This window comes from Dinoponera quadriceps, unplaced genomic scaffold (assembly GCF_001313825.1).
Source record: "Dinoponera quadriceps isolate SergipeBrazil2010 unplaced genomic scaffold, ASM131382v1 scaffold520, whole genome shotgun sequence".
Taxonomy (NCBI): Eukaryota; Metazoa; Arthropoda; class Insecta; order Hymenoptera; family Formicidae; genus Dinoponera; species Dinoponera quadriceps.
In genome coordinates, this window is record NW_014554615.1 from 500,702 (window position 1) to 513,807 (window position 13,106).

The 13,106-nt window shown below is 45.1% G+C and overlaps 1 protein-coding gene across 5 annotated transcripts in view; it reads right to left on the minus strand.

Annotated features, from left to right (window-relative positions):
• The window catches only part of LOC106740567 (protein RUFY3-like), a 19,493-nt gene extending 6,722 nt beyond the window's left edge, over positions 1 to 12,771 (minus strand). Inside the window, exons 1-11 of one of the 5 annotated variants that reach the window (XM_014611742.1) lie at positions 12,569 to 12,771; positions 8,461 to 8,639; positions 8,277 to 8,386; positions 7,660 to 7,867; positions 7,373 to 7,536; positions 7,120 to 7,282; positions 6,930 to 7,046; positions 6,611 to 6,751; positions 4,767 to 4,864; positions 1,677 to 1,893; positions 605 to 859 (exon numbers count right to left, since the gene is read on the minus strand). In XM_014611742.1, the coding sequence (XP_014467228.1) occupies positions 605 to 859; positions 1,677 to 1,893; positions 4,767 to 4,864; positions 6,611 to 6,751; positions 6,930 to 7,046; positions 7,120 to 7,282; positions 7,373 to 7,536; positions 7,660 to 7,867; positions 8,277 to 8,386; positions 8,461 to 8,639; positions 12,569 to 12,758 (1,842 nt within the window). In that variant the 5' untranslated portion in view covers positions 12,759 to 12,771. Of the gene's footprint in view, positions 1 to 604; positions 860 to 1,676; positions 1,894 to 4,766; positions 5,960 to 6,610; positions 6,752 to 6,929; positions 7,047 to 7,119; positions 7,283 to 7,372; positions 7,537 to 7,659; positions 7,868 to 8,276; positions 8,387 to 8,460; positions 8,640 to 9,856; positions 12,540 to 12,568 lie in introns of those variants that run through there. The other 4 variants (XM_014611741.1, XM_014611743.1, XM_014611745.1 and 1 more) reach the window with 4 other exon arrangements.
• Between the last annotated feature and the right edge of the window lie 335 nt (positions 12,772 to 13,106).

A 13,106-nucleotide genomic window follows, 5' to 3' on the forward strand; every position in this document is an offset into this window, starting at 1 on the left:
CCCCCCCCCCCCCTCGTGTAACGCGACACGTCTCGCTAATGAGCGAACGAAAAAACGTAACGGGCGGGTGCTTAACACGCTCGAGAACTTGTTTAAGCCCCCGTGATCCCTCAAGCGGCTCTTATCTATCCACAAATTCCGGCCCTCATTACGGCCTATCGCGATTTAATAAAGGGGGAAGTTAGGTAAACGAAAGCCTTTAAGTGTAATTGCTAGCCCGGGCAACGCGCGATAGCCCGCCCTATCTCTAATAATACGACTGTCGTGCATCAAAGTTGTTGCGCGCCAGTTGCGATTCCGATCTCCGAGATGCCCCGACGAGCCGTGACGAGCGCGCACCTCCGTCGGATCTTCGCGGCCACCGAGACTCCGGCCCCGATCGGTCATTTAACGCTGGAGCCCGCATCGGGGAAAGCGGTAATTTCCAGGGCGACGGGGGATAATTGTACAATTACGTACGGTGCGCCGCGCTTTCAGCCGAGAGAGCTCGGCGCGAGTTCCGCGAATAGAAGAGAAGAGGGTGCGAAGGAGCCGGGGAAGTCGGGGAGAGAGACAGTGAGAAAGGGGCGGCGAAGGCGTGGGGGCAATTAAAAAGTTTGATTACCTTGCGACGAGTCATGTTGAACTCACGGCTGCACCCCTTGCATTGGGTGACCATCCGATCGTTCGCCCAGGCAACCGATCCTTCTTGGAGCGCCGACTGCTGCTGCTGCTGCTGAACGTTGTCAGCGGCCTCGCGCAGTTCGGCCGCCGCTAATTTGGCCGCGCTCAATTGTCCCCCAAGTTCCTCCAGAGTTCGTTCCTGCTCGCTGCACACCTCCTTCAGCGCGTAATACTCCTCTTGCAGCGTCAAGTATCTCTGGAACAACGGGACACCCGGCGTGTATTTACTCGCTCGTTCACTGCCGCGATTAACGGTGAATCGGCTGACTGGCGAATTCCCCCGGGAAGTGCGGAAACGCGCGAACACGCGCTAATTTATTCGCTCGTCTCCCTTATTGATCTGATCGTATAACGCGGTTATATTTCAACCGAAGATGCACCACATCTTGATTTAGCTCGCGTTTTCTTCATGAATTCTACGTTATCTTGAAACACAATCTTATAAAATATTGTCTATTTCTGCCATTTTTCTACCCGTTCCCGTCTCTGTGGTATATTCAGATGACTCCCGTGTCAGCAGCTTTATGCGACGCGCATCGATAGTCGGACTTTTAGCTTCGCTCCGCGCCGTTGGGGACGATGTATTTTTACTCTCCATGCATTAACCACGGTTATTATATCCAAGTGCACCCGACGGATGTTGCTCCATATCCTGGTGAAAATTAACTTATCTTCGTCTAACCGTCAAATAACACGCGTGGGACGAAGAGTTCGAATAAATTTCATTAATCTATTTCAGGTCGGCGCACCGCGGCACTTACTGTCGGGTTCTATTATCGAAAGACGGATAAATCTCCGCAACTGCCGTTTGCCGATTGAATTAGGTGCGGGCTTATAATCCGCGCTGGCAGGTCTCGAGATGAGATTTAAATAGAAAGATCGGATCGCGTCGCCCGCGCAAGCTCGACATCGCCGGGAACTTACAAGGCGGCGGCGGCGACGACGATAACGTTAACCGGTGAGATTTATTCGGCCGGTATGGTTAAAAGGCAATACAGATCGCAGGTACGTACCTCGGACACCCGTTTCAGCTGATCGATCTCCTGATGTAATTGAGAGATCTTCTCCGTGTTACAGATCGATGTTTCCTGCAAGGAGGTTCTCCATTCGCGCTCGAGTCGCAATTCCCTCTCGACCCCATTCGTCCGCGCTTCCCTCTCAACGGCCTCCGCGTCCAGGACTCTCACCCTCTCCTCCACCCCCGATCTGACACCATCGATCTCCTTGCACCTGATTAAGTCAAATCGCTGGTACTTAAACGTAGAAGACATAAAACCCATCCCCGTCTAGAAGCCATTTCGTTCAATTGGATCGACGATCTTTAACTCATACCTCGCGCCGGGATTACGTTAGAATTTCAGATAAATGTGAGTGTAATGACGCGTGACACTATATCTGAGACGATGATCCCTCGCTCGCTCGGTACAAAAATATCGCGCGATATCGATGGCCTCTCGTAAGTTTTTCATCGGCTGAACGCGGCTCACGTTTTTACGTCCTCGTTCTAGTTAGTGTCGTCTTTATATTAATCAATTAAAAGACGAGAGACGTCACGATATTTGGCTCGCCGAAGTAAATCTGATAGATCGTTCGTTTATCGCTTAATGCTATTTTCTTTCAGACAAATCCCACGAATACCATGTTTTTATGAATAAGTTAATGCATTTAAGGAACTGCTTTGCGATCGCATTATCAGAAATGATGGAGAATGTGAGTGGTTATTTCTATCGAAATATGCATAAATCGTTATAATATTTTTACATCGAAAAGTCGGAGCTGAAAACGTAAAATCAATTATCAAGCATTAACCAACTTGAACCTTCGCGCGTGATTATGCATTAGGAGAATACAGAAAGAGTGCCAGTTCGTGAGATTTTTCCAGCTGATGTCTTGACATCACTCTAACTGATATCAAATGTTACTCTGATATTTAGTAATAACCGACAGTCCATAATATATTACAATGATCGGATGTTTGACGAGTACAGCAAAATAGAAGTGTGCACGTTACTATTTCATATTTCAGCACGCGTGCGTACAAATCTGTTAATGGAGCAGCAATGAGAGCCGTTTAATTTTCAATTAAATCGGCGTAATGAGAAATTTACGGTCTCGCTGATGAGTAATTTACAATCTCATTGGTTGCAAACGTATGTACATAACTTACCTTACAATTCATTATCGCATAAGAAGAGAGTGATCGTACGAAAATAAATGTAAAAAAATTGAAGAAAGAAATACATGATTAAAATACAAGCCCCGTCTGATATCCTAGACCGGCAAGTCGAGGCACCTTACATCTAGTCGCCGATGAAAATTTGGGGTAAACACAAACGCACACTCTTTTCTGTCATGAGTTTATTTTCGTAGCGTTGGTACAAGCACACGTAGTGTCAGAGTGCGTTATAATGTCCACTGCGCGAGGCTTATACGAGTACGTTGTGTGTGTATGTGAATATATCGGTAATATGGATATGGCACGTTCAGTTAAACCGTCGAGCGTGTTACCTCCGGCCGGAAGTAACGAGGATCGTTTCGAAAAATCTCTTACACGTTAGTATGTCGATTATAGATGTCGATAATGCGACTAACTTAATTGACGTTGAGGCTGGTTTCCGTATGTGTATCGATAAATCAATCAGGGGAGGAATGATTCGGTGACGTGGGTGATCGCGAATCAGTTCCTTAAACGCGATCGTTACGGTTCAAGGAGATACGAAAATTCGCGTCATACACTTAAAACAGTCAAGCGAGCGTTCTACGTAAACGAGAAACTCACTTTTGCGCGAACGAACGATCGAAGTAAGTCCGATGATTATTACGATAAATATTTGTTAATATTATCTTTCCTATCCATTAGCCGTTAATATACTTTATCAGTTATTACGTTATTATTATGTATAAATCTATCGGTTATTGCGAAAGATTTTAAAATATGTCCCGACAATATTAATAGCTACGTAAATCGACGTGATCTTATCGAGCCATTTAGCGAGGGTTTGCCAATATCCCCGTGACGACAAGAGTCCTTCTAACTTCTAGTGCTTCGCGATTTTTTGTCTCTCTCCTTCGCGCTCTCTAACCTACTCTATCTAAACCCGATCGCGTCATCTCTCGCGACATCTAGTAAAAAATAAATCATCTCTAGCTAGAGCTGTCATCTCCCGTCTGTCTGCGTGCGTGCTTCGATTTAATTCGCTGGTACGCGGCCGTTTGCTATCACTGCAGAATTCCGTATAACGACAGCTGATAGAAAAGTCTTATCACAACAACTATGTTTGTACGTAAATAATGCCTACTAAGGTAGTTCGATAACATGGAGAGATCTTCAGCGTTTTATCTTCGGGAAACGGCAACGTCACGCGACGTATCAGTTGTCAAACTTTTCCCGACAACGTCGACGACAAATGTAAGCATTATAGTCGCAATACTCTCTCGTTACGACAAATTCAACTATATATTACTTTAGTAAAAGTGTACGACTTTTTAATATTTCGTCAGATGTCAAAACAAGTAAAAGTAACGAGGAACGTTTCTTGCACGCATCAAGAAAAGTTTTGCGTCGTTCGGATCATCGCTGAATTATACGTGTAATCGCGTTGACTATAGAAAATACGACAATTGCGTGTAACAGAGCATGCGATTCTCTATAATAAAAACTTATTTACAATGTGGTACGAATTGAAAACGAGCTTTCGCCCTTTCTCGAATGCTCTCGTCGTCTCTATCGCTTTTGCAGCCACATTCTACCTAACATGTCCCAACGACATTAATACCCGATCAGGTAATACGGTATTGATCAAACTAATCCCATTCCTTTCAGCTCACATGTGCGAACTACTTCTCGATAATTCACGATATCGAGGAAAGGCCAACTTATCAGCAAAACCTTTGCATTGGCAATTTATCGGGCAAGCCGCTCAACGGGGAAAAGGGCGCGTCAACATCAGAGTACAAAAGCGCGCGGTAAACAAACGCAAAACTTTTTCCGATGGGTGCGGTTGTTAATGGCTAATGGTTAATGTTGCCTCTAATCTCGAATATACGCGCGACCGATCTCACTTATATGTTAATTAACACTAATGAAAGACAAATAAACATACTTCTCATCCATTTTCTGGATGCTCTCAGTCATCGACAGTGTTTTAGCTTCCAACTTTGTGATCAGTTCTGTCTTATGCTTAAGCGAGCCTTCGCACTCCTGAAACGAATACTTATTGAGTACAAGCGAAAGAGACGATTATCTCTAAGCAAACTCTCTAAGCAAACCTGGAATATTACGATACATTATGCGTATTGATTTGGAAATTATTTTCATGATAATTTAGGCATGTCGACAGTACGGGCTTAGTAGAATGGTCTATGTACACATCGGTAGCGTCCTCGTTTTTGCAGTTTTGCGACCTGTCGTACGCAGAATTTCCGAGCGAATTTGTGATGTAATGAAACGTTCGATTAAATCAAGGAACCGGACCTCGCAAATTAATCAACTTAAACGTCACGCTATTTCACCGTGAACAATTTCATTATAAGCTTCATTATAAGTATTACACAATATTTTCCTCCGTTCCCCTCCAAGATTCATTCGTGAAATGCGTTTCTCCACAGAGGTGTGTTACTATAACTTAATAATTTCCGCCAGATCGTTTCGTCACATCACAATAGTTATGCGTGACTCGTCAACTCAGCGTCGCTTGATCTTCAAGCGTGACACTCGACGAAAGCCGGACGAAAGTACGACCGTTCGCGTAAGGAGAACTCAAGTGGGAACCCGGCGAAATGAATAGACAATTCGTGCACGTCTCCGCGGAGAGAGAACCTGGGTGTGAAGAAACGTACGCGACGCGTACAGCCGCCAGACATCCGAGGTCTCGGAACCGTCCGATTGAATGTCGCAGGACTAAACGCGCGAGGACAGGCTGGCTTTTTATTCCTTCGCGACGTGCTCGGCGATCGAACTGTTGTTCGTGGAGATCTCGGAGCTCGAGCGGCTCTGTTTCAATTTGTCATTGGGGCTTTTCAATTGCTGCAGCTCGTCGAGGGAGCGCTGGTGGTCGACGGTCGGCCGGCCGGTCGTATTCTCCGCCGGCTGGCAACCCCTCGAGGAAGTGGGGCTAGTCTTATTAAGGATAGATTTCGACACGCCACCCGGGGTGGTGGGGCTTCGTATGCCATCGCCGTCCTTCATCAGGTGATTGTACTTCTCGAGATTGTTTAGGATCTTGCCGATCTGATTGGTCTTCGCGTGAAGACGGCTCACCATCTCGCCCTTCTGTGTCAGCTCGTGCTCACACTCCTACAAGGGAAACACGTCCAGAAACAGAGAATTTACGTGCACGCTGCCGCCGGGAATCCTCCTCCCCGTGAGAAGAGATCCCGGCCGCGCGACTATAGCATTCCCGGCGTTATCAGCACACCCACGACACCTTTGCGCGCTAAGTTGTCTATGCAACGACACTCTTGCGTATAAGGTGGGACTACTCGCTCTAACGTGGGCACATTGCTGAAATATTGACAGATAGCCGGAAATATTGATGAAACCGCGGCAAGATGCGAAGCGGTCGTTTCTGCGCTACGACTAGCAGCTCCGCCGTTTAAGAATTAATCCTGCGTCTGTGACTGAAGCGTTTCGGATAGTATGACTGTACGGGTATCACGATCGTGATATAGTATACTGGCCCATAACAACGGACGCATGCGTCGAGTGAAAGAGAAAGATGAGAGAAGAAGAAATACTGTCTATCGAAAAACTATCCTCGCATACGAACGCTATTTTCTCATACAAGAATCAAACGGTAAACTATCGAAGCAATCTATGTAAATGATTATATAAATACTCAATTATTTCTCGATCTAACGAAGTAGAATATGTACGCAAAGTGCGAGTATGCTATATCACGCAGATGATGAAAAAAAATTAGACATTAATAGTTGCAAGTTATACCACCTGCAGCTTTTTGTACATTTCCAAGTTGATTAATTTGATATCGTCCAGTTGTCGTCTCAGTGATATTATAGTGTCTTGCTTCTCGTGTATATCCTTCTCTAACAACTTCATAGCTACTTCCATTTCGGACTTCATGCTAATCTGTATGAAGGGGAAAAAAGTATCGATCAATCCTCGTACGCGTATCTATATATATTTATGTATCTTCCGCATATATCGCGCGCGCGTAAAGAAAACGAAGATATTTTATTCTATTCGCACGGGTAATACAGAAAGGGTACGTATATATCGCTGCGAAAGGAGAAAGATTCTTATCCACCTGTAATTCCAATTCTTTCTCCAGATCTTGCCGAGATTTCTTTTCAGATTCTAATCTGCTTCTAAGCTCTTCCATTTCCGCTGTAGTTTCTGTTATTTTAAGAGGTGCTTTACCGTTCTGAAATCAGATCGATCCTTCAATAATAGCACAATTCGTACGTAACACGCAACTCCGTAACGACCGTGTGTACCTCGTTCGCGTCTTTAACCTCGATACCGAGTTCCTTCTTCAGCTGCCTATTCTCCTCTTGAAGTGATAGGATGTTATTCTTAGCGATAGCGAGATCTTCCTTCATGAGAGCGTTCGTTGTCGTTAGAGATTCCACTTTAGCTTGGAGATTCGTCACCGTCGCGCTAAAATCGCCGTGAGACACGTGAGTTTCCAGTATCGAGCGTAAAAGCGTCAGATTCTCGCACGAAATTCGCGGGTGACGAGATATTTACTTCAAATGCCGATTGAGCTCCTCGATATAGTTCTTCTGATCGAGCACCGTCGTCATGTTGTCGTTTTCGAGCTCGTCGTCTGGAGATTCGCCGGGTATATGATTGCTGTTACGTAGGTACAGCGAAAAGTCGATTACGCCCTGCTGACAATCGAGGTCTTCCTCCTGTCACAACAGTTACGATCGATCTTGGCTTAAGCTGTTACGTCGCGTCCATGCCAAATGCGTATAATCACACTTTCGCGTGCACGAGCACGATGCGCGACAACAACATTAATGCAGACTGACCTTTACGCAGAAGTTGCAATCGATCACGTTTAATCCCACTAACAAACCCATCACCACGATCGCCTCCTCGCTCATCATGAGAGCGTCCGGCTCGAAGTACTCCGACAAAATATCATCCTTATGATCTATCAGAACTTTCAGATAATCCGCTAATTTTTTTTGCATCAATGCCATACGAAGCCAAGCGCGCGCCCTACCCATAGCCGTCCTGTAAAACAGCAGCAGCTTCAGAATACCGTATCCCAGTGCCGATTACCGAAATATCAAAAAATTATTATCAAAATCTGCTTGAATCGTTTGATAAATATAATACAATTACGAATCAACAAAATAACGCCGCCAAATCGTAACTCGATTCGAAAAGGAAACTTTCCTCAATATCGATGATAAAAAATGATGAGAAAATATAATTGTGAAAAATGAAAGAATCTTTGAATATTAATCTCCAATATAATAAGAAAATCTACTTATCATTTGATAACACGAAATCATGTGTTTTCCTTTTTTCTTTTTAGAAAATGAGAACATTGAAAATATCGCGTTTTATCGATCCAATAAAAAATAGAAAAAAAAAACAGGTCGACTGATCATATAAATTGGTCCAGGAAATCCAATACCTAACAGTAGGCAAATCACGAATGCTGGAGGTAATATCTTGCGCTTCGGGACAATATTTCTCAACGAGCTGAAGAATGTCCCAGAGCTCCTTCTTGGGTCCGAGAAGACCCTGAAATCGGAGGCCGTTAGTACCGTTTCGAAAAATTCACCCCGCCGCCTCCGCATCACGGCTACGTGTTTTACCTTCTTCGGCCGTAAACCATGCCTAAGCACATGTTCGAGAACGATGAAGAAATGTTGCAACGGCATGTGATCGGAATCAAGCATACGACCATACTTCAAGGATGTTTCGATCAGCTCCTTCACGATTAGTTTGGAAATGTTAACGAGATTACTTCTCTCGATGATCACCGGGTCCCGTGCTGCAAAAACAATACGTGTCCGTTCTAACTTGCGGTAATCTTCAAATTAATCTTCCCCGATTAGGATGAAAAACGACTCCAAATTCAGCACAAATATCCGATCCGGAATGTATTCTTATAGAATAGATAAATAACAACATTTAAATAAGAACATTGTTCCTTCGGACGTTCGATCGATGTAAGAATGATAATGCAGCGTGATACGCGCTAAGATAAATTTTGTAATCTCAAATTTTCTAAAGTAAGCAAAATGGTAGTGTGTGTAATCACAAGCGAAGGATTGCGACGGTTTTGCTGTTAGAGAAATGCATTCCGTGAAAGCGCTCGCGCAAATATGTAGCGAGGAAACGAGAACGCTTCTCTTTCCATACGTACAAAGAAAGCGATGCTTATTTTATAAATAATATGATGTGTAAATATGCTGAATTAAATTGAAATAAATATGCTTAATTATACTGTAATAAATTAAATTGCAATAAATAGCGTTCATTTTTATCAAGCTTTACGTTAGCGCATCGAAATTTGTTTGGTTAAATGTTCCACTGTGAAAATCAAATTCTACGATGCGAAAAATTCCAAACTACGAAGCATTTGCCGGTAAATCCTAGTGTGAAGCAAAGATGTATGACCCGAAACCCCAACTCGTGATGATTATTAAATAAATAGAAAAGAAGTACTGAGCCGCGTTTCGTTAATACCGTCTCGAATATTATCGGTTTCTCGGTCAAAACGGGGACACGAGAAGGCCACGTTGAAATACACCGAATATCTACTCGACCCAACAGATTGGGAAAAACCGACATCGCGCCATCAGTCTATACAGTAAAAAATTTTGTATTAAAAACAGCCCACTAAAATCTTTGTGTTACTTTAACAAGGTGAATATGTTAAAAAGTAACATGTTAACAAGGCGATATATATGCCAATTTAACATATATTCGTGTACTTTTTAACATATTCTCCGTGTTAAAATAACAGAAAAATGTCTATAGACCGTTTTTAACGAGAAATTTCTTATTGCGTATACTCCGCTAATTAAAACGGATGAGTGCGAGAACACATCGAGTACAGACACAAGCTGGAGACGTGCTGCAATGGCGGTGGACTTGGAGGCATTATATCGCGAAGCTCTCGTTGCTCGGGAAGCTGTTGCTGATGATGATGGTGATGGTGATGGTGGTGATGATGGTGATGGTGATCGTGAAGGTGATTAATACCACTTAGAGCGAGCGGCGGCGACGGTGATCGCTGCATCGAGTCCTGCAGCGAGAACTCGACATCCTGCAGCTCCTTCAAACAGAGCCATTCGCCATCTACCGACACCCTAAAATTGCACAGGTATATCGTGTCCTGAGCACCAGCCATGTCTTCCTCGAGCATGACCCCGCCGTGATGTACACCACCGTGATCGCCCGGCGGCCGCAGTTTCAGACCGGTCAGGGATTCTTGCCGCATAGAAGACGATTCCTCCGCTCTCACTATCCCACAATCGATTCCCGGGGATTATGCGATATTCCCCAATGATCGTTCACTCGCACAAGCGCAGCCGCCGACGATTCGCATAGACTGCCGTTCCCTTCAACTGCGCAGATTGACCTGGGAATTTATTTTCCAAGTATATACATCGGACGTCCTCCTTGTCGTTGAGACGACGAGTTCCTCGCCGATAATTAACGAACAATGCGCGTCTCGTCCCCCGATATGCCCTCGTTAATCTGCGCGTCCGTTATTATTTCCGCGCTACAGTCGAGATTTTTTCTCTATACCGTGCGCGCCGAAGTGCTCTTTTTCCCGTTGCATCGATCAGCTGATGGATAAATGCGTCGCAATGAGTCACCAGGTGTTGGTATAGCGCAGTCGAGGCTTACGTTGTCGTCGGCAATGAGAGAAAAATCTGCATACGTTATATGTGTAGTTCGCTGATTCTTCTCGTCCCTCCTCAGGTGGTCGCTCTCGATCGCTGCTGCGATGCATCAGCGACGAGCAGATCTGTCATCGTCTCAGCGAGGGATGACCCAGTCGAGTTGCGGTATTCGGGAAGCGGCAAATCAATTCTCAGGCGAACAAGAAGAGACAACACGCGCACCGATAGCGACTACATCGTAATATCCACGGCTGTGCGATTACTCGCTCACAAAACGAGACGCGTGATCGGCGATCTGCGCACTCTTGGATTTAACTTCGGGATCGTAGGAACGTCGAGGGAGCAAAAATTTCCCGTCGAAAATAGCGAGGGCGCCGGCGAATTGTGATATTGATTTTCCCGCCGACTTTGTCTCCATCTACGATAATCAATAAGGATGCCAGTGCGCACCGCCATGTGGTGCTGCCACCGTCGTTCATGCTGCTCCATCGATACGGCAGTGTGCTGCTGCATCGCAGTGCGAAGAGCAGCGATTAAATTTAGCCGCGGGAATTTCTTACTCTTACTTTCTCTTCCTCTAGACGAGCACGGGAGACGAAAAAACTGACGTGCTCCGTGTTGTCAAATTTTATTTTGACGTTACCAAGTTTACCGTATACGTTTCCGTAGAGTCGCATAGAAGCGTTATTGCGAAATCTACTTGAACACTATCAATTAGGCATTATCGAAATCTACTTGAACACTATCAATTACACCATCGAATTGATCGATAATGATGGTTTATTTTGCGGTTGAGTCAGACTCGAAACATGAACGCCGATCGCTCTCCCGAAACGGTGAATGCGACAATACAAGCGGTTTGACGCTTATGTATCCCACATTGCGGTCAAACAATTGATAGCATGCGCATAATTGTGGGAAAAACAGCATTACGGGCTGCACACGCTCATTTAACGTTTCGATGCGAGCCCAGGTACGTCACATTCTACGATTGTTTCTTTCTGCCACGGCTTATCGCGGCAGTCACACAGCACGTGAACGTACGTACACCGGAAACCGGTAAAATGCGAAATGTATCCCAAACATAAATGACATCAACAGGAAAATGCCAATGCGTTATTGTTTCTAGTACTATACCTACTATTGGAAAATCCATTCGAATAAAGCGGACACCGTTTATTGTTTGATGTGATGACATAGCAATAGTCGGCGGAATTGTAATCAACTAGTATATTGCAAAAGTTGTTTACAAGTGCCAAGTTCGATAAGAATGTAACAGTAAACGCGTGAATGCGTAAATCAGCTCAACGGGTCAGTGCGAATTCCGTTTAGCTCTCTGAGAGATAGCGAGAATATATCTTCAATGAAAAGAAATATTGATTAACGAACACATTACGCATATTTAAAAAAGGACACAGCAAAAGGTAATATATACATATATAGCGTTAGCTAATAATAATTAGCTGAATCATATAGCTAGAAAAAGCGTATAACGCAAAATCTGAAGAATCCAGTACGTCTGTGAAATATTTCAATAAGTAATTTTTTGGGAGGGAGGGAAAATATTGAATTCAACAAATATTGGGAGAATCTCCCAGGGGAAGGATTTTGGTATTTAAAAAATCGAGAAGTTTCTGCCTTGTAAAGTCGTACGGTCGCTTCGATTGCAAACGACCGAAAAGTGAGTCGACACGTTTCACGTCGCATCCCAAATTATTGGGTAAAAACTGGACATACGTTTTACGACTCACGTAGCCTCGCTTCAACTGCTTTGAATCAACAAGGCTCACCTGTAGACGCGATCGTTTCACGTATCCTCGAAGCATATTCCGAGATCGTTCAGTCGTTCGCAATTTGTTTTATAACCCGAGCGGCGAATATCCGATCAGCTTAAGCCCTGGCCGGTATCGTGCGAGATTGTCGAATAACAACGATGACGGCGGCCACGTGCGATACGCTCACGCACGCTAATTACCGCGCGTGCCGGGAGTTAATCCTGGGCGCGGACTTTTGAAAAGCGCGCCGGAATCGCGGGAGCATGCACCTATCGCGCCTACGTACTTACGTCTCGGCAGCCACCAGGCGTCCAGCTTTCTGGGTCTGGACACTACCAGGTCCGGCCATTTATCCTCCCGTATCGAGTAACTGGACGGCGAGCGCGAGACACTTTTCTCGTTTTCGTCGGACACGAGGCTACCGGTGAGCGATTTCTCGGACGGGGATATTGGCAAACCGTCGCTACTCTCCGCGGCCATGTTTACGTTTCCACTGTCGGCTGACGGCGCACGCATTTACCGACTCGCTGGGGCTCCGGTTGTGGTCGTGTGTACGTGTGTACACGTGTCTATGTGGACGTCAAACGAGTCCGCCGCGTGTCATTCTTTCTGCCGGCACGCGGTAAGGAGTCACGCACACGCCTACCGAACTACGGCCTGATAATTACTGTAGGATCCGCTGTAGCGGCACGAAATTTAATTTAACGCGACATTGCGAATGACTTTTGGAGCAATCTTGAACTTGCGCCGGGCGGTCAACGACACTCGCTCGGCTTGTCGCGAGCTACGACTGCGAGTCTTTCCGTGGCACTCTTCCGTCTTCAAGAT